At 41.1% G+C, this 20,699-nt stretch overlaps 1 protein-coding gene across 1 annotated transcript in view; it reads right to left on the bottom strand.

The window, feature by feature from the left end:
• The window catches only part of FGD3 (FYVE, RhoGEF and PH domain containing 3), a 94,530-nt gene that overhangs the window by 5,524 nt on the left and 68,307 nt on the right, over positions 1 to 20,699 (bottom strand). The window contains 11 exon segments of the mRNA XM_058812733.1: positions 1,634 to 1,774; positions 3,289 to 3,441; positions 5,752 to 5,874; positions 10,184 to 10,246; positions 14,289 to 14,390; positions 14,877 to 14,907; positions 15,293 to 15,372; positions 17,246 to 17,338; positions 18,006 to 18,152; positions 19,710 to 19,768; positions 20,557 to 20,695. Coding sequence (XP_058668716.1) covers positions 1,634 to 1,774; positions 3,289 to 3,441; positions 5,752 to 5,874; positions 10,184 to 10,246; positions 14,289 to 14,390; positions 14,877 to 14,907; positions 15,293 to 15,372; positions 17,246 to 17,338; positions 18,006 to 18,152; positions 19,710 to 19,768; positions 20,557 to 20,695 — 1,131 coding nt within the window.

Here is a 20,699-nt window from a genome sequence, read left to right as displayed (position 1 = left end):
TACACAGCAACTGAAGCAGAGAAGTTCCCCCAGCTTCCATCTGTGGTTTTGCATGACTGTCAGGTGGGGCCTGCAGAATCATCATTGAGTTTGCACTGAGTGCAGGTGATTTATATCCATGGATTATTGGGCAGTAAGAGAAATTCTCAATCATACTGTGTAAGGGGTGTTGCTTCCTCCCAGCCTCTCCCCCCACCACCTCTTAGATGACACATGTTTCTGTGTGAGGAAGCCTAAAGAATTTAAACTTCTCTCCCTCTATTCCCACTCTCCCTGCCCAAGTGTGAGGCAATCTGGCTTGCTTGTGTGGATGCAGGGCTTGCACTGGCCCTTGGCTGAGCACAGCTTGCGCATCAGTTGAAAAGTTCTGCGGGGGAAGCTGCTCTCTCTGCTTGGCTTTTGAAAGCATTGTTCCTTTCTCCAGACCCTGGCTCCAGAGAAAGCCAGGCTGTTTGTCTGAGGCTGTTTGCTTTTCCAATGTGTAATTTCAGCCACACTGTCTGCAGGACAAATTGGAGGCTTACCCATTGCGGGGCTGGAACCACAGATGGAGCCAAGGGGCATGAAGCTCCAGATTCAAGCTTTCAGCCTTTTGGAGCACTGTGTTTCAAACATCACACAAACTTTCTAAAAGCCAGAGGTGCTCCTGCTGACAGGCTGCAAAATGAACACAGCTCTAACGACAAGGTGTAGTATTTGTCAATCAGATAAAGGGTGAGCTTTACTCTGAAATGCTTTATAAAATCACAGGGAAAATTTATTTCCTTGACTGATCCTAGCCACAAACAGACGCTAATAAAAAGAAAACCTTTTTATCGCTACAACTACAGCAAGGTAATTGCTGGCTGAATTCAGTTCCATTACTACTTCCATCCCACAGAGGAGATAAAACAAAGCTGTGTATAAATGTGTCAAATGCCAAATGCAAAACTGGATATGGGGAATCTCCTTTCAGCATTGTTGTTCTTCAGTGCTAAGGAAGCATGAGAGATATTCTGGTTTGGATATAGATGTTTCTATCCCTTGATTTTCATCACACACAAATGCTAGTTAGCTTCAACAGTACATTTAGAGACAAAAAACTTTTATAAATGTCAGTATTTCCATTAAAGATAAAACCCCATGATGCTATGACAAGGAGCTTTATAATTTTTCAGGCCGAAGAACATCTACATTTTCACAAATTCCTCTATCTCATCAATCCAGAACTAGGTTTAAAAAAAAACACCTGAACCAGCAGCTCCAGCAATTGCAATATCCAGCCTCCTTTGCAGCTCCATATATTTAATAGGAAAGTGCTTTCCCTAATGACAGCTTAATAAAACCTTTGATTACACCTGTATAAAAGCTTAAAAAAGCTAAAGCATATCCTAATTATCCTTGTTTTGTCCTCTTTTTTAAAAAAATTGAATGAAAAAGCATTGAGCTTTAATATTTGCTCACAATGGTATTAGCAGTAAGTACAGATAACAAGGTGTAACCTAAAATCTCTGAGGCTTTGTGCTATCCAGAATAGGAAATTCAGTTCTGTTGTTGAAACCAAGCCAAATCCTTTGACCCATTTCTCAGCTCGACATGTTTAAACTTATGCTTTTCTTTTTCTGTGTGTTAGCCCTCATGAATGCCATCTCACCTGGCTGCTTCCTTGCAGATACAGAACAAGAGGTTCACTCTTGGGGATGGTCACCCACATTTTGTTCCAAGTCTTCCCTTTTTCAAGGAACTGGAGGTAGCTGCTGAAGAGGCTGTTTTCAGCCACAAGGATGCTTTGCTTCTGGATGATGGGGAAAAAATTAAACAGAGCTGTTTCCATTTATGTTTAAGTGTGCAAAATACTTAAAATTAAATATAAAATACTCAAGTGGTACAGAGTCAAATAACACTTGAGGGCAAATGTTGGGTAGGCCAAAACCAAATGAGAAATTAATAATTATTATATACAATTAAGAAATAGCATAATTCTGTGCAACAGAGGCAGAACCACCATTCCCAGCAGACATGAAGCTAAATTCAACTTCCACCCAGTAAATTGAAAATGGTAATTAAGATGATGCACCTCATTTCTTGCTTAGCAAAGTAGGCTGGGAGATGACTTCAAATTAATGCAAAGGGTTTATTAACAGAACCTCTTGTGCATGGTGGAGCCAAGTCAGAGTGCAAAAAAAAAAAAAATGGAAGAAGCAAAGAAAATCAAAATTCCTGTTTGCATTAGGATTTGCACAGAAGCCTTCCAAAGATTTCTGGCAGCTGCTAATAACATTTGTTAAGTGGCAATCTCTTCAGATTCTACTGAGCTTGTTAAGAAAGTTTAATGTAAATAGAAGGGAAAGAAAAAGCCTGACTGATCTTTTCTTTCTATACCCTGGCTTTCTTGCATTTTACCTCATCCTTTGAAGATTTAACAAAAAAACTAGCAGCCTGAGTAGAGGAGGGAAAAAATGATACTTGTCCTTGGGTTTTTACAGCATTTTGTTGTAATCTGCTTTCTGAAGTAAAGCCATGGGTCCCATTTCATTGGTTTGCCTCTCAGCTTTTCAGATCAACAGGGCTCTCTCTTCCTGTGTAGGTGCAGGTTTGCACTGAAATAGTGTTGCAAAGTTTGTCATGAGATATCACAGACTGTATTGGCACCCATAAAGAGCTCACAATCGGTAGTCACAGCTGGAGCATATATCACAGAACCACAGAATGGCTGGGGTCAGAGGGGACTGTAAAGACCATCTCATTCCACCCTCCTGCCTCAGAGGGCAATATCTGATACCATATCTGAAGGTTTTGATGGGGTCAGCTTCCAGATCCAGAACTTTTACTGCACTCTGCAGACCTGGCAGCTCATGCCACGGGGGACTTGTGGCTTTACCCCACCCTATTGCTGAGATCTTGGACGTGTTTAGGTACAAAACTGTCAAAGCCCCCAAGCAACAGAGTTGCTACATGGAATTAAAAGTGAAAAAACAGATCTTATTTTTTGAAAAGTTACCATGCACTGCTCAAGATTGGAAATACACCATAATAAAAAGAAGTCAGAGGGTTTTCCTTTTTTTTGTAAGTTTGGAAGCTGAAGCTTAGCTGCCAAACCTGTATGCATCCATGTGTGATCAACATCCTATGATAAATGCTTACCATCTACAAACAGCATCCAGGCTGCAAGCGTGTTCAATAAGATTTATAGGTCAGAGGATTAAATACCATGGTGGGGCAGAAAAGAAAACTAATTTGATTAGCTTTTACTAAATACACTAAAAAAAGAGAGAGAGTCTCACAAGGTTTCTTAGCCAAAGACTGTACCTCTGCAGCTAGTCTTTTCTTCTGCTCCCCAGCTGCTTCCACGCCAGGGCTGCAGGGGCTTGCTGGGAGCTGCAGGAAACACTCTTTACACACGCGGTTGTGGCGGCTGTTATCCGCAAGTGGCTTGAACTCAGAGCATTTTGCACAGATCACCTGCAACAGACAGATGGGGTTCAATGGCGTCATGTTTAAAGCACAATCCTTTATCAAAGAAATTGACTTACAGAATGGTTAGTAAGTCAAATGGTTAGAATGGTTAGTAAAGCAAAGTTCAATGAAAGCTAATGTAAATGTAAGATAGAGAGACCAATAGAATATTCACTATGTCTATCTCCATTAATAATTAATGTGCTTGTGATCCCATGCCATATACCAAAATACCAAATTAAGGAAAACTTATGTCTTTGGGGAGATACTGTATGACTAACATCATGCAAGTTTGCTTTTCTTGCCTTTTCTTACAAGCTTTTATAAGTCAAAAAGAGCTTAAGTTGACAAAGCAATTAGTGCTTTTTAATGGTCTAAGAAAGACTCTTTTTCAGAATGAAAGTGGCTGACACTCCTCATCAATCAAGGACATCCTGGAGAACTGAGTAATCCAGAAAGTACCAACTATTTTAAGAACATAGTCCAATATATTATCCATTAAAAGTGATTTGTCTATCCCAGCTGCCAACAGCATGCAATAGCACATTGGGCCCAAGGAACCAGTGCTTGGAAACAGTGCTGGATCTTCAGCTCCAGAACCTGTTTTCATGCTAAAAATTTGTCTCTAATACACCTGCTCCAGGGAGACAAACTGTCCCCAGGGTGTCAGCCTGATGGACATCCATTCTGACTTTCTGTACAATAATAACCAAAAACCCACAGCACACATATATGTTGTTATATGGTTCACTGTTTACTATATATTTACTATATGAAGAAGACTGCCTTAATTCAGGCAATGTTACCCAAACAAAAGCAAGGCAGCATTTTTAGCAACATGATAGTCTTTCCTTCAGAAAAATTAACTTCTTTAATTCGAATGCTATTGCCACACCACAAGGCATTGCACAAAAAATGGTGGTTTAATGATAAATTATTCATTTTGTATTTCTTGTTATCTCTTTGTTCCTGGGGGAAAGCCATTATTTCATTTCTTTAGTGGCACTGACTTTGCAATGGGATATTTTAAACCCCCAGAAATGTATTTCATTATTTAATAAAAGCAAACCCAGAAGACTGAAAATCCCAACTCTAGGGTAGAAATGCCTCCTCCACAATTTAATTTCAGTTGCTAAGACTGAGGTTTCCTTTAACACCTTAACTATACATTTAGATCTTTCTGCAGCTGAAAATTTATCTCTACTTCAAATCACTAACGTTATTTAAATAACATTACTCTTAGTTACATTAGGAACACTGAATGAGGTTTCAAATAATTTTGCAGAAATCCATCTCATCTTGGCCATAGTTGATTTACAGAAAAAAACAAAGGGAATTCAGGCACTGATAAATGGCTCTAGGGGAGGTGGCTAAGGGCCTTTAGTAACCCAGCCTCTGGGATGGATTTTCTTTGGTTTTTCAAGCAGGAGGAAAACACTTTTGCACAACATGTCTTTAGGGAAAGAAACGCAGAATCACAGAGTGTGCTGAATGGGAAGGGACCTACAGGGATCACCAAGTCCAGCTCCAGGCCCCACAGAGGGCATCCCCAAGCATCACACCCTGTGTGCCTGAGAGCGTTTTCCAAAATCTCCTGGAGCTCTGGCAGATTTGGTGCTCTGACTGCTTCCCTGGAGAGCCCGTTTCAGTGCCCGACCACTCTCTGGGGGAAGAACCTCTTTCTAACATCCACCCTAAACCTCCCCTGACACAACTTCAGGCCTTCCCCTTGGGTTCTAGAAAGAGATCACAGAAAGAGATCAGAGTCTGCCCCTCCTCTTCCCCTCAGAGAAAGTTGTTGACCCCAGTGAGTCTCCCCTCAGCCTCCTCTTTTCCAGGCTAAAGAGAAGAAGTGCCCTCAGCTGCTCCTCACATGGCTCCACTTTGCCATCTTCATTGCCCTCTTTTGGCTGCTCTCTAGTAGCTTAATACCATCTTTAATATTGCATGTTCAGCTGTTCATTTTAGCAGAGCTGCTGTCTGGGTGAAGTGAGGCTGTCTAAAGGCCATTGTTTCTGCAAACAAACTACAACTCCCTTCCCAGATATATGCCCATCCCCACAAAAAGCACCACCTTTCTTTCTGTCCACTGAGGCATCGAATTTGCCTTTAAACTGGCACAAACTAGGACTCTTGCACCAGTTTTGCTGCTTTCCCCCGTGATATCCAGAGAGTAAGGCAAGTGGAAAAACCCGCTCTGTCAATGACTTGCCATGAACCAGGATGTCTTTTAGTCCCTGTACTGATAAAACAAAAAATTGTCTTCTATGGTCTCTGCAGAAGAAACCCAAGAGCTGAGCGTGCCAGGATACTTACAGCCCCACACTGCTTACAATGGTGCCGCCTCTTTGTGATGGAGTTGAAGCTCTCGCTGCAGCTCTTACAAGACTGTTTCTCTTTCTCTCGCTTGGATTTGGAAGATTTCCTAGAGGAATCACTCTGAAATTAAAAGTACAAGTATGTGATTAAAAAATAATGGCAACATTGTTCGTAGATCCTCTTTGGGGTTCACACCATTTTGGGAAAGAATTTGCATGACTCTGCTGCTTGCCTCAGCTGGGGGGTTGGCTCAACCATCAGGCGTCTCGGGAAGACACAATGTAGTCTCAGCCCCTTCTGCCCGCTCATCTCCTCACCACCATAGAGCAATCTCCTCTCCCTGTCTGTCAGCACAGAGGTGGAGGAATGGTCAAGGTGGGCATCTCAAGAAAACTTCTCTTCCAGCACTCATCCCTCCCTTTTTCAAGGTGCATGTTGACTTTGTGGGTGCGCTGTAAACCTCCCTCTCTTGCTGGGAAGGAGGTGTGAAGATTTGGGGGAAAATGGCTTGACTGAAGAAGGAAATGGTATTAGGAGTGGACTTTGCACCACCCAACTTCAAATGCTTAATTTAGAAGTTTCCTTAGTCTCCCTCCCAGCACAAGATGAAGCATAAGGCTCCTCAGGAAGGCAGGGACACCTCTGCCAGGGACCTGCACTCTCTGGGACCTGCTGTCGAGGTGGCCAGGCAAGGTTAGCCTCTAAATCCAAGCCAATACCTAAAGTCACTCAGCAAACCTTATTACACAATTTCCTGATAAATTGAATAGCATTACTGGATCCAGCATAAACTGGACTTCCCATGCCTGGACGTGTTTAAGGCCAGGTTGGATTCAGCTCTGAGCAACCTGGTCCAGTGGAAAGCATCCCTGCTCATGGTGGAGGTTGGAACGAGATGATCTTTAGGGTCCCTTTCATCCCAAACCATTCCATGATTCCACGATTAACATGCCAACATGCAGATCACAAAAATACAACATGTCGTATAAAGATGTCTTTAAGTGTTTGAAGAATGCCAGCAACACTTCACAGTATTTCTCAACATTGTCAGAATACAGTGAGAACAGAAGAGTTTGAAACATTGCATTGTAGCTGCAGAAAAAAAAAATAAAAAATGAAAAAGTCTTTATTACTTGGCAAATTCCAGAGAGCTACTATAAAAGAAAGACTTTTTCAACAAAATGTTATTTAACTACTGACACTGAAAAAGAATTTTTAAAAAATCCCTTTCCATTCCTGTGAAAAAGATGGGACCTTCCTGCACTGGCAATGCCCTCATGCCACCCAGTGATGGCTCAGGTGACTTTAGCACAGACTCATCACATATGGTCTGAACAAAGGGGCTTTTGTAGCAAACAAGGATACGCATTGTAACTCACATTGTTCACCCGAGATAAATTCAACAGTCACTTTGCAACTGTGTCACTTATTACACAAGCTACTTTATTTACTGCTGATCCTTTTAAAGGAGGTGCTAACACAGAGCTACCCTTGCTTCAGCATCTTGATAATAATGAGCTTGAATAATTGCCATATTTCTCACCTTTCTCAATATACCCAACTCTGTTTTGAAGCTGCTAAGTCTGACAGGAAAAAACACTCACATAAAATTTGTTCAGAGCCAGGATCTACTTCTTTCAGACTAGGCTGTTTTGACTGCTAATTTGCTTTTACTCTACTGCATTTAACTCTCTAAATCTTGACAGTTTCCTTGAATTTTAAAATTTTGGTGGAAAAATAGCATATATCCCAGCAAGAGGTACAACTCATGTGACTGCAAGATGAAGGCCTGTGGCAGGCCTTCTTAGGTGAGCAGACATCTTGAACTTAGTGAACTATGCAGCCTCCATTTGCTTCTGAAATGCAGGGGAGAATCACCAAAAAGCTGGTAGGAGCAACAAGGAAAGCAGGGGGCTTAGGAGGCTGCTGTTACCATTATTTATTACTTGCTATACAGTCGGAGAATCACGCAGTCCCAGAATGGTCTGGACCTTGAAGTCCATCCAGTCCCACCATGCCTTGGGCAGGGACACCTCCCTCTGTCCCAGGTGCTCCCAGCCCTGTCCAGCCTGGCCTTGGGCACTGCCAGGGACCCAGGGGCAGCCCCAGCTGCTCTGTGCCAGGGATTTCATTCTGTCTGGGCTAGCAGGTAGAAATTCAGCCCCAATGTTGTTCATGTGACCCATAAATACAGTCTGATGAGACTCTAACATGAGCAGACACATGAGCTACAAAGCAGTTTCAATTATTTTCCTTCTCATTATTCTCTTACAGGTGTATTTTCCATTTATAAATTAACTACCTGGAGCAACCCACAATGGGCTTGCAATCAGCAAGTGTTTCTGGAAATGCTAACTATAAGTGAAAAATAATTTTAAATTATATAACAGATTTTGTACTTTGTATCTTTTAGTTTGTTTCTCTGCATGCCAACATTATATTGGCAAGATTATGTGTAAGACATTTTAAACACAGGCTCACATTTCCTCCTGCATACAGAAGTCTGAGCATAACCTGCACTAGCAGTGCAGAGCAGCAAGAGAATTCAGCAAAGAGGTACCGTGACACAATAGACAAGCAGATGATCCTTCCTGCAGCAGCACTTCATTGTCTGGTTATGCAGGCGTGAACGAGAATGCTGAAGAAAATGCCAGAAGCCTCTCAGGCAGGCTGGGGAGGCACAGGAAGGAGCTCCCAGTGTGCTGGCCACCACTACCACCGAGTGACCACAAAATGTATTGCTTGTGCTCTCACTGAGCTGCACTAAAGGGATGCCAGCACCAAAAATTCATATTTTCTGAAGCTGCAACTAACGTTTTTATTCATTATTCTCTTGATATTATTCATTTTTAGCAAAATTAGAGCCCAGAATCAACACTAAAAAATTTGGGGTATTTTTGTCTTTTTTATCAACTCCATTTTTTTTTCTATGTCAGGAATTAAATTTTTCTTTAAATACATGATTTAAGGAAAATTACTTAACATATCAAGATATGCTATCATATGTAAATCACTGACACAACAATTTATAATCAACTAAAAAGATACAAGTTTTTTATTTAATTACAAATAAAATCTATATACTTAAGACCACCCAAAATTTTTATGTAGGCTTGGGGTTTTTTTTAATACTTTAAAATATATTTTTTTCTAAGTAGTTCACTAAATACAGCATCTGCAACACAAGGCACAAAACACTAATCACAAAACTGACTGTAAATAAAGTAAAAATTGTTAAGTGAAAATATTAAGACAAAAAAAATAACCAGCAAGGAGCACACTAATCACAAACTCTTATAACTTGGTTTTTTTATAGTCAGGTTGCTGGCTTGTTTAACAGCTTTGCATTGACACTGTGCACTCTACCAGAAGGTTCCAAGCTTGGCCAGAGGTCTGGAGGTGCTGCTAAATGGCTCCTTAGTTCCTAAAATCATCATGCTAATACATAACATCCTACAACATGTCTCTACAGGTAAGGGTATTTTTGGTGGTTGGTTGTTCTTGTTGAGGCTAATTTTTAGTAAATTCAACTAAGCCTAGGCATTTCCTGAAAATCTTTTATTCTAGAAGAGAGAGATAAGAACAATAAAAAATAGACCTTATTAAGGACTCGAACACTTGATTTGATTCAGCAGCAGTTATAGCCATTTTACTGAGCAAAATGAATAGTATCTTGAAAGTATATTTTGCTTTCGTGGCAGCCAATGTTTTACAGGCCAGAGACACACAAAAGTACTATCATCTCTTCCTCTGCATTCGCAGAAACATGGAAAGCATACTGTGGAAGAAGTGTTATTCAAAATGTCGTTCTGGAATGAAATCCTGAGTTATACAATGCAACAGCATTAATCAGATAGATTTCCTGGTATCTTTTTGCCCTTCTCCCTTCAATCAGTGTAGCTCCCTATCACAATTTAAATACATGCACACAAAGCCGAACAAACAAAAAAAAACCCCACCAAAAATCGCCAAACAACAACAAAACAAACAAAAAAGCCCACACAAATCTGCCCCTCTCCAAACCCAGTGCTACAAACTGAAGGAATCAACTCTGATGTGTGTGCAGCATGTATCTATTACCAAAGGAGTTATATTGCTCTAAGAAGTCTATTCATGCTTTGAGGAGAAACCCCCTCACATCCAGCACTGTTAGTAATGTCAACTTTCTAACCCAGCAAATTGGTAGAAGAGTTTATTTCCTGGTTTTTGTGACACATCTGAGCAGGATTCAAATTCCCTGATGCTGCAAATGGCAACTAGCTGTGGGCATAACTTAGCCAGGAAACTAATGACAGCACAGCTGAGGCCACAGACAGCAGGATATAAACTCTATAAAACCTATATTGAAGTATGATTATTTTTTCCTGCTATAAACATAACCCACCTCCCAACACAGCTCTGACTAAAGTATTAGCTTCAAATTACTCACCCCTCCTAATGCACCACCACCATCTGCTCCTGGCATTGATTCAACTGAGCTGGTGCTGGCTATCTGAGGAGAAAGAGAATGACACAGAACAGCTTCAACATGGACATTCTTCCTCAAATAAGGGAAGGGAAGGGAAGGGAAGGGAAGGGAAGGGAAGGGAAGGGAAGGGAAGGGAAGGGAAGGGAAGGGAAGGGAAGGGAAGGGAAGGGAAGGGAAGGGAAGGGAAGGGAAGGGAAGGGAAGGGAAGGGAAGGGAAGGGAAGGGAAGGGAAGGGAAGGGAAGGGAAGGGAAGGGAAGGGAAGGGAAGGGAAGGGAAGAAGGTGGGGGTGGTGGGGGGAAGAGAAAAGAAAAAGAGTTTGCTTTCAGCCCGTCAATTCTTTGCTTGTGAGCACACTTTAATTTATAGAATCAGATCACAGAATTATAGAATGGTCTGAGTTGAAAGGGATCTTACAGCTCATCTTGTTCCAGCCCCCTGCCATGAGCAGGGACACCTTCCACTACCCCCAGGTGCACATGTGCTCAGCCATCCTCAAATATGGGGTGGGCTGTGAAGTGGATGATTTTACAGATGGCACTGAACTGCCAACCTTCCTTTGGGTGCAACCTGTGCCTGTCCCTTACATGCTGCAGAAAGCCAGTGCCAAAGTTTGAAGGACACTTCTCTATTGGAGCCTGCCAGCCACACCAGCAAAAGCTCTGTGAAGGTACTTGATTCTGAGAGGAACAAAATTTACTCTATTAAAACACCACTCCATTAAGTTTCTCTTCTTCGTAATCCATTTCAATCCCTAAATAAATGTGAAGTGACATCTCCATTTATACAGTTATGGAGATGTAAATGTACTAAATACACATAGATGTTTGTATATCTATATATATATATTCCTATAGAGTTAATATATAATATTCATATATCTATATGTAAGCCATATATATACATTCAATAGTATTCAATAGATATAAAGTGCAAATAAGCTTTGTACACTGAGTACCAAAATCACAGGCTACATTCTAAAAAGAATGGAAAACCACCTTATCTGCAAATGAATTTACAGGGAGTTTGCGAGATTACACAAGGTTTTCAAACTGTTAAATTCTTTATGATAAATTCTCCTGTTATTCCCATAGGTCATTCTTCCTTTGCCGATCAGACAACATCTCTTATTTGAAGATTATCCAAATGGCCAGTGCATTTTGGCACTCTGGCTTCATTTCATTTTAAAGCAAGAAGGTTTAATCTCTATTTGAGTGGCCAAATTGAAGAGCTATTCATTCTGATGCCTCATTGAGTCTATTTATATTCTAATACAATCAATCAACTCTTTAGAACAAGGAAAGGAGCAAATGCATCCCCTGGGACCAGGGCTGTCCCACCCTAGAGCACTTCCTAAGGGAATACAATTGAATTAAGGGAAGCATCACTACTTAGCTCTAACCAGCTATTTCTGCCTCTGCAAAAACCCAGCAACCCTGAGGTATTCACATCATCTGTTCCTCAGTCCTCTGCAAAGGGGGCTCTTTTCAGTGGAATCCTAATCAACCCAGGGTTTTACTCTGCCTAGTAAAATGACATCTCTGGGTTCTGATGGGACTTGGAAAAAGAAAAATGTGGAGGAAAAACAAGATTTGAAGAAGAGCTTGAGAAAACCCCCAGCAAATTTAGGGAAAAGAGTCAATTACTTCAGTTGCCTATTCAGATCCCCTTGTTTGTTTGTCTATTTGGAATAATGGGCTAAATACCCTCTACTCTTACCTGGAAAATATTTCAAAAGGGCTTCCCCCTGTTACATTACCATTACCACTCACACTGTCTCAGAGCTGGTAACAATACAGTTATTGACATGTTTGTCAGAACCACTCAGATCTATGGGGAAAGAAACAGCAGCATCTAACATTCATGATTTAACTAACAGAAGCATTCTCAGTCTCAGATCCTAGAGATGTCACTTCCACAGAGCTCAGCTCTCTGCAGCACCTTTCCTTGCCAGCCTTCCAAGACTGCACAGATTGGGTCCATCACCACACCAGGTGCCTCCAACTCTTCTGAGATGAAGCAGTGGTGAAAGAGGTCCTTTTCCTTGGGAACATTTTTAGATGGTTTTAAAAACACCTTTCACACAGCCTGAAAATGCTGCAGGTGAAAAGGGAGGAAACTAAACCACAAAGGAACCCTAAAGCTTTCCAAAAACCCTTCTTAAATTACTACTGCTACCACACAAGCACGTTCAGAGTTGCATGCACTGGTCATGAACTGCAACCAGTCCTAAGCACCCTAACAGAGAAAATGTATGGCCAATGATGGGAAAAAAACAATGTGACTCTTTTTGCACAGGCTAATTTCTAGTGGCTGTTACAGATCCAGACAGGAATCCATGAGTGCATATCCATTTCTTGAGAGAAAAACAAGGGTCACTTTTCCCTCTAAAGTTGCTGCCCAGTGTTCCATAGATGATCTGTCTGGTGGATGCTACCTAGTGCAGTGTATTGCAGTTAGAATGTTCTCAGTATTTGTCCAGTTTTCCTTACAGAAATACTTTACCTTTTTTAACTGACAGCAATTTCTGTCACATTTAGCTGTGACATCAGTTTCAAAGCTGATTATCTAGGGAAGATAATCTCCTAAAAATGCAGGTTAGTATTCTGGCATTAAAGAAATTACAGTACAGACTGCATTAATATCACAGCCAGGGATAAACCAGACTCCTGCTCTGCTTGGCTTTTATGAAGAGTAGAATATAAGTAGGAGGCTACACCATGAACACAGAAGCAAAATCAAATTGAATTTACAAAGTAAGATAATAATAATGAACTTGACCAGATGCTGTGTTTTAATTCCATAGAAAGAAATGTGTTTATTAGTTTACTTATTATTTGGGCTCTGAATGCAGCCTGGCTGTGAATGCAGCCATAAGTTAACTGAAAAATATAGGCATGAATTGACTATTTTCTATTTTTTTTCCCCAAGTATTTTTAGCTGATGAATAGTTCAGGATAAGTAAACTACGCCAGATTCTGAAAATGGCTCATTGCTGGCAGCTATCAGTAGCACTATTCTAGACTCTACGGAGTGTTGAGATCTTCACTGTCAATCTGACTATGTGGGGAGGAAAGGCATATCCAACATCTCTCCTGAGGCCCCTGGAAACTCTGGCAGATAAAAAATCCAGATTTTTTATCTGAGTCACCAAATCAGTCCTGAATCTCCAAGGAGAGATGTCAAAAATGGTTAGGTACCAAAACAAAAGAACCCCAAACAAACAATTTAGTTGGCAGGGAATGGGGAAGATAAAAAGCTCCCAAAGTTCAATCTCTGCAGATGGATTTCTCTCCCTCTACTCCAAGATCCACCACGTCTGAAGTCATAAAAGTCATAGGCAGCACCATATGATATTCCTAAACATTTTGCTCTCTCAAGCCCCATTCCTCTGTAGTTTGTAGCAAATGCCTGTGCTAAGGTTATCACCATCATTTTCAAGTTGAATGGAGAGATACAGTCCTGATGTCAATACTTCTAAAACAAAATTCCTAGCAAACACAGAGTGATACCTTATGGCTGTAGAGAAACAACAAACTTTTAAGACTATATTACATATTCAGTTGAAGAGTATTTTTCTGAAATATATTTACTATCTAGAAGAACAGTATTTCAAGATCCTTTTAAAATGCATAATTTTCCTTCCAAGTCTTTAAAATATTTTAAATAATAATAAAATAACATCAAAGAAATAATCCCAAAATGCATCTCTGATGAGATGGGGAAAAGTAATGAATAATATCTCTTAGGGACACAAATAACATTCCAGACCACTAAGCACTTACAACATTGAGGAATTATACCTGTTCTGCTAAAAAAAGCCACCAGCCTGGAAAACATGCCTGATGGGTCTCAGGCAATTGAATTGTCCTGGGTAATTTATTCTGTATCTGCACGGCTGACTAACTGTGACTGATACACATTTGAAAGCCAGAGAAATGGAGATTACTGCCCTGTAATGTCATATAAAAATCCAGAACAAGACTCCACTATTTTAAAGTTAGCTGTGCAAGTCTCAACTGCTGGTAAAACTGTTCTGGCAAAGGAGAATGAAGCACTGGTACTTACTGAGGAATCAGGAGGATGCTCCTCCTCTTGTGAAAAAGAGCTATTGAAAGCTCTGAAGGTCTGGCTGTTCTGTTTGTGCTTTTCTATTGTGGCTTGAATGACCTGAGACAAAGATGTCAGCAAAGATAAGAAGCATCACAAAAAAAAACTTCTCTCATAGGAAGATCGGTAGGATTACCATTTGATGAAAAACCCTTACACTTGTATAAATGAAAGGGAAACTTAAAAGCCTTAAGTGGTGGTGTTAAACCCATTATTGTTTCAGTTAAAAACTAAGACTGCCATCAGACAGTATTTCTACAAGTCAAACTGGAAGAATATACAAGGTCTGGTGCCTCAGTCTCTTCTCATAGTGGGCTTGAGGAATGCAGGGAAGGGGAGCCCGGCTGGAGCCCCCAGATACTTTCTGGGGCCAGCTGGTCAGCACCAGGACCCTGACTGAGCTCCACACTTCTCCATGAGCAACTCCACCACACTGGCCCACCCAGCTTCCCTGCACAGCCACATTAATTCAGAACCCCAAAATGATGATTTCAATTGCTGCCTGCATGGTGATTGCCCTCCTTATCATTGGTGCTTTGTACTAACATGAATCCATTCCCTCTTCTCCTCTTCTGTCCTGTTAAAATAAAAGCAAAATAGAGAAAACATCATTGTTCTACTTAAAACATTTTCAGTAAATTCAATTCACAGCTTCACAGCTTTATATCCATTAGATTTTTAGCTTTGCTACCCACTATTTAAAAAACACTATTGATAATTATTCACAGCAATTATTACCAAATGCCAAAAATACTTGAATTGTTGACACAGCGGACCCTACAAGCACTAATATAAACACTGCATTCAGTAAAGGCAATCAACACATTTTGACTTAGGACCAAGATTCTCTTACATATCTGTTACCCACCTCTGCTGCTCACCTCATAATTTAAAGCTCTGTCACACTAGCACAGCCTGTAGATCAATTTCACAAACCTTCAAAGACAGAACAAGTATCATACCTGGCTTGCAGTTCCAATGATCTCTTTTTTCCTGTTATGGAAAATGTATGAGCCACATTTTGCTTGGCAATTTCTTGGACCTGTAAAAAGCACATCAGCTTTTTCACTCATTGAACTTGTCTTTCCAACATTTTTAATGACTTACAAATACAGGCATTCTTAGAAATGCTTGGTCAAAAAGATCAATTGGAATAAAGTATAGAAGTAGAAAAAATAAGGGACTGTTTCCATAGTTACCTGTCTTGTAGCAAAACTTGTGTGTCTGTATCACCTATGGCAGTAGGGGGAGGTGTGCCAGCCAGGGAACAAGGTAAGGCTCTCAATTCAAACATGTCACAGTCACCATTACTATACTCTCTTTTTGAATGATTCTTATAAAAATTTCAAAAGCCCAGCTGTCAGAGACTGAAATGTTATAATTTATGTCTTAAACATCTTCATGAAAGACTTTTGCTTGTTACAGCAAAACTGTACAACAGATGCAGAGAAAACCACAAAAACCCTGAATGGAGCCCTACACTGCTCTTTGATGAAGATAAGATAAAGTGACTTAGGGGAGAAGAACACATTCAGAGAGAGATCAAGCTTAGCACCTTCAGGGTGGAAGTCACAGCCCCAGGGCTATCAGCTGCCAGGCTGGAACAGACCCACACACCAAAGGGTGGGGGGAGGAGAGGTTTTGGGTGTGTGATGAAAAAGCCTCTGATTTGAGCAGTGAACACCCATCCCCTGCTGTGCAGAGGAGCTCAGCTCTGGGCTCCTTCACCCTGGCAGAAACCGCATCCACATGAAGGACAGCAGAGTCATGGTCCATCAAACACCCCCCTACAAAGGGGTCCCCAGACCCTGCACTAGAGGTGATGCAACAGATCCATAGTGTTGCAAAGGACAGTGTAAAATGTGCCCTACTCAGGGGAGGCATGTGGGTGCTCCCACCTGGCCCAAACCACTTTCTCAATCCACTGGATTCCACACTTTCCAGCGACAGCTGGCAGGGGGACCCTCACCACCAAGAAGAGCAGATGGAGGGGAGCAATGAGATGTTGTTGGGACCCTGGGAAGGGTGATATGTTTCCACCCAACTGGTGTCACCTTCTCCCTTTCTCCCCACCCATGCACACCTCTTTTTCTATTTCTGTCCTTATTTTCTCTTTCTTTCTCTTTGCCTCTTTTACTATTAAATAAAATATATCACTTATTTTTTGGCACCAACATCGAACTTCATTTGGTTTTAATCAAGTTTCAGGGTACATTTCGAACCTTTCTGGGTTCAATCCATTTTATTCACAGAGGCTTAGTTTCCTTTGGTCTTCTGTGTTAAACTGGTTCATAACACCAACCAACCAAAAAAACCCAAAAAGAGATAAAATCATAGAATCACTAACGTTGGAAAAGAACTTTAAGATCCTCAAGTCCAACCATCAAAACAGCACCATCACATTCACCACAAAACCATGTTCTCAAGTGCCACATCCACATGTTTTTTGAACACTTCCAGAGATGGTGACTCCACTTCTTCCCTGGGCAACCTGTGCCAGGGCTGGAAAACCATTTCAGTGAAGAAATATTCCCTAATATCCAACCTAAGCCTCCCCCAGTGCAACTTGAGGCTGCTTCCTCTCATCCTGTCACACGTTAGAAGAGGCCAACCCTCACCTGGCTACGCCCATCTTTCAGGCAGTTGTAGAAAGCGAGAAGGTCTTGCTCCTTATCTCCAGAATCCCCCCAGCTCCCTCATCAGATTTGTGCTCCAGACCCTTCCCGAGCTCTGTTGTGCTTCTCTGGACACACTCCAGAACCCTAAGGTCTTTCTTGTCATGGAAAAACTGCATTGATCCAAAGCGATCCAAAGCTGGGTTTTAGAATTCTACTATATGATGTTATGTATTTAGATTCAGCAGGGATCCAAAGCTATCAAGAACATTAAAAAAAGAGGAAAGAAGAGATGCAAACCTGCAGTCCTGCAATGTCCATCTTCTCTCGGACACTGAACTTCTGGCCGATCAGCCTCAGTTTTGGCACACAATACAGCACCATGCTGTTAAACTGCAATGAGGCAAGAGTTTAACTTAGGCAGTTACATGCTAGACACAGCCTGCACTGTGAAGGTTTAGGGCTCTGGTGTGTTTTACTCTAAGAGACAGCTCTCAAGAAGAGATTTAAGGTGAAAGTGAGACTGATGGATCATTACTGAGAGAAGTGGGCACATAGAAACACCTCAGCCAGTCACTTCTCCCTTCTGCCCCTCCCTCTGAATTGGACTGCCTTGAAAGCACGAGAGCTCTTCCCCCAGTGCCAGTGAGAGCTGGCCATCTCCTGCAGCAAGGTGGTTTGGCTGGAAACCACCTCCTGTGGCACTCTGCAAAAACTCAGCCTATGAGGAGGGAGGTGGAAAAGACCCCTTTGGGCCAGTAAAGGCACAGCATGAAAGAAAGAAGGAAATCTTTGAGGAAAAAACTACAAGAGAAAACTGCTGCTCAGAAGGAGTAGCTGGGCTCAGCTGGTGAATGCTTTTTGTCTTTAAGCTTGGGAAGATGTAAACATACCACAGAATCATAGATTCAAAGGATGGCTTGGGTTGGAAGGGACCTTAAAGCCTATCTCCTTCCACTGCCTGCCATGAGTAGGGACCCCTTCCACTAGACCAGTGTGCTCTAAGGCCCGTCCAACCTGAGCACAGCCCTGAAAATAATAGAGCAGCTGAAACACTCACCAGGAATAAATACCTATCCTGTGCTGTGCCATTCTTTGCTGAAAGTTTCTGAATTTGTCCTTCTTTAATGAGCTCGTTGGCTGGGTTAACAATATCCTCTTCACCACCCAGGCGCTCATAGACTTCCAAAAGCTTGTGCATCTTTTCCTGCCAGTACAAACATCCAGCAATTTAAATTAAAAAAAAAAAATTATTCCATGTGGTCTATTTGCCACTCTTTACATTCTGTGGTAAATGTATGTAAGTTGAAAGAAAACAGTCTTATATCTTTGCATTTATATTGAAACGCATTGCATATTGTTCAGTGCTATTCCCCACTCTGGATTTGTCATACTGGATTAGTTATACTTGGATTGTACCATTTAATGAGATAAATTAACTTTGAGATAAATTTATTTGATACTTTTATACTATTACTATTCAATGCTAAATATGTATTATAGAATCATAAAGGTTGAAATAAATCTCTAAGATCATCAAGTCCAAATATTAATCTTTGGAACTTTAGAAGCAATGTCCAATAAAATCACTGGCCAAGTTGGAGACCTGTACACTACCAAATAATGGAAGCATGATTTATTTCTTCTACTGCACTACAACAAGAGTAAGCAGCCAACAATTAATTCAACCCTCCACTAACTTTTGGGGATATTGCTACAGCATTCACTTTCCTTTCAGTCTGGCTTGGACCTCAAGCAGCAAAATTATTATAACAGCCTTTTCCAATGTGTTCTTGTGTACTAACAGAAAAAGCAACTGACACAGAAACCAATGAGCCAACGAGTTGTTTCATATTCCTTATATCTGCAGAGATACTGTACAAAGCTCCCAGGAGTTAAGAGGCCCAAAACCAGAAAAATTTCCACCAAAATATATCCTTATCAAGAGAACATGCCAGACTCAAATAGAAACAGATGGTTTCCTAACTATGCTTTCAGACATACTGGAAATACACAGACATCAGCTGGCTACTTCCCCATAGCAGCCACAGGAAACATAGTCTCATGGTGTCCCCACCAGCTGAGAGAGGAAGTAATGGTCTGATAGGGAAGTGAACATAAACCTTGGACCTAAGCCAGATACACAGCATTTCAGGTCTGTTTGATACAAAATACCCTGAGACACCTGGGTGCACCAAAGGGATAACATCTGCAGCTGTAAAGCCCATTTACTTTAACAGTAATGCACTAGCTCTTCTATATGTAAAACCTGTGCTAATGTCCAAAATTTCCACATCTGACTGCCCAGCTTTTGAAGCACAGCTTTCTGAAGCTACTGATGCATGCAAAATGCACATTCTGTGCACTTAAGATGGGCCAAAATCAAATCAAAGCAACCTTCATTCTGTTGAAGAACTGTAGGACTAAAAAAACAGTGTGAAAATCTGCAAGGACACCTTGTGAATGGGTCTAATTGGAATACTTCCAACACTTCTCAAGGACAGGCAAATAACGGGTTTTATGAAGACTTCCTTTTTCAACTCATTGGGTCCTTAAGAATGAGGGAGGTGGAATTTAAGCCAAACAAGCCACAGAAAACTGCATTTGCAATAAAAAGAACTCAGACATCCAACACATGTTTAAAGCCTGAGTGACAGGCAGATTTCCTCTCCAGTTACCGTGCTGAACCTGTTGCAACGGGAGGCCCTCAGCTGAGCCAAATGTTTCAGTCAGATCACAATTCTGTTCTGGAATTGCTACTCACCATCTTCCGGATGGCTGCATTGGAATGGTTTGCTGCTGTTGATATCAGCTCCAGTGACTCTGCAATAAAGGTACCAACAGTTATGCATTCTCTAGATTATATATTTTAATAGCACCTTGGGAGACAGGTTCACCTCTCTGAGTAGTTTTTCCTTCAAAATTGATGATACATAAGCAATTATGGACACAATCAGTTCTGCCTGTTCAACTGATCTATGTTTCATCCTTCTCTCCTAAAAATCTAGATGAGCCAAAGCACACAGTGACAAAGAACCCTCACTTTCTAGGAATCACCTATTAAAAGTCAAGTTTCACTTAAGTCTTCTCAAGCATATTTTTGTTTTCCTAAAACAGGGATTGCCATCTTATGGTGATATGGACACTCTTTTGGTTGAGAGCAAAAACTCCTTGTAATCAAGAGAAGTCCACTTCTCCTGTTTCACCATATAAACAGAGTCTATCTGGTTTTCTTGGCAAGAAATACACATTTAAATTCAATACAAATTTAAAACCATTCTTCCTTTCTTCCTCTGGCTACTGCAAGGATGTCTTCCTGTCTTTGTCCTGAGCCACACAATGGAGTAAACAAAAAACTTAGATGTTCTACTACAGCAAACTTCAACATATTGTCACTGTTTGTTTGCCAAAGCTGCTTTCATTCCTAGAGCAGGTATTCCAACCCTTTTCTTCTCAACTCCAAAAGCATTCAAAATCCCTTTGTTTGGTAATAATTTGATTAATTCAAATCTCCATTTCTACCATAGTCCTGGCTGTAAGTATCTGAACACACAAAGAAAAACTGCCCAGGATTTCATTGTGCTTTTAGACAGAGAGGCGTTTACATGTACTTTCAGCATCTTTCCTGTCTGGAGATTCTTCTGGAAGTTTCTTTAAGTAGTCCTTCAGGAGAAGCTCATAACGAGGAATCCTTTGCACTGGTTCAAGCATATGATGCTGCAAAGTCAGGTTTCCACACACCTCCTGTTTCTGT

Source organism: Ammospiza caudacuta, chromosome 12 (assembly GCF_027887145.1).
Source record: "Ammospiza caudacuta isolate bAmmCau1 chromosome 12, bAmmCau1.pri, whole genome shotgun sequence".
Taxonomy (NCBI): domain Eukaryota; kingdom Metazoa; phylum Chordata; class Aves; order Passeriformes; family Passerellidae; genus Ammospiza; species Ammospiza caudacuta.
This window is presented reverse-complemented; position numbering and strand designations above follow the sequence as displayed.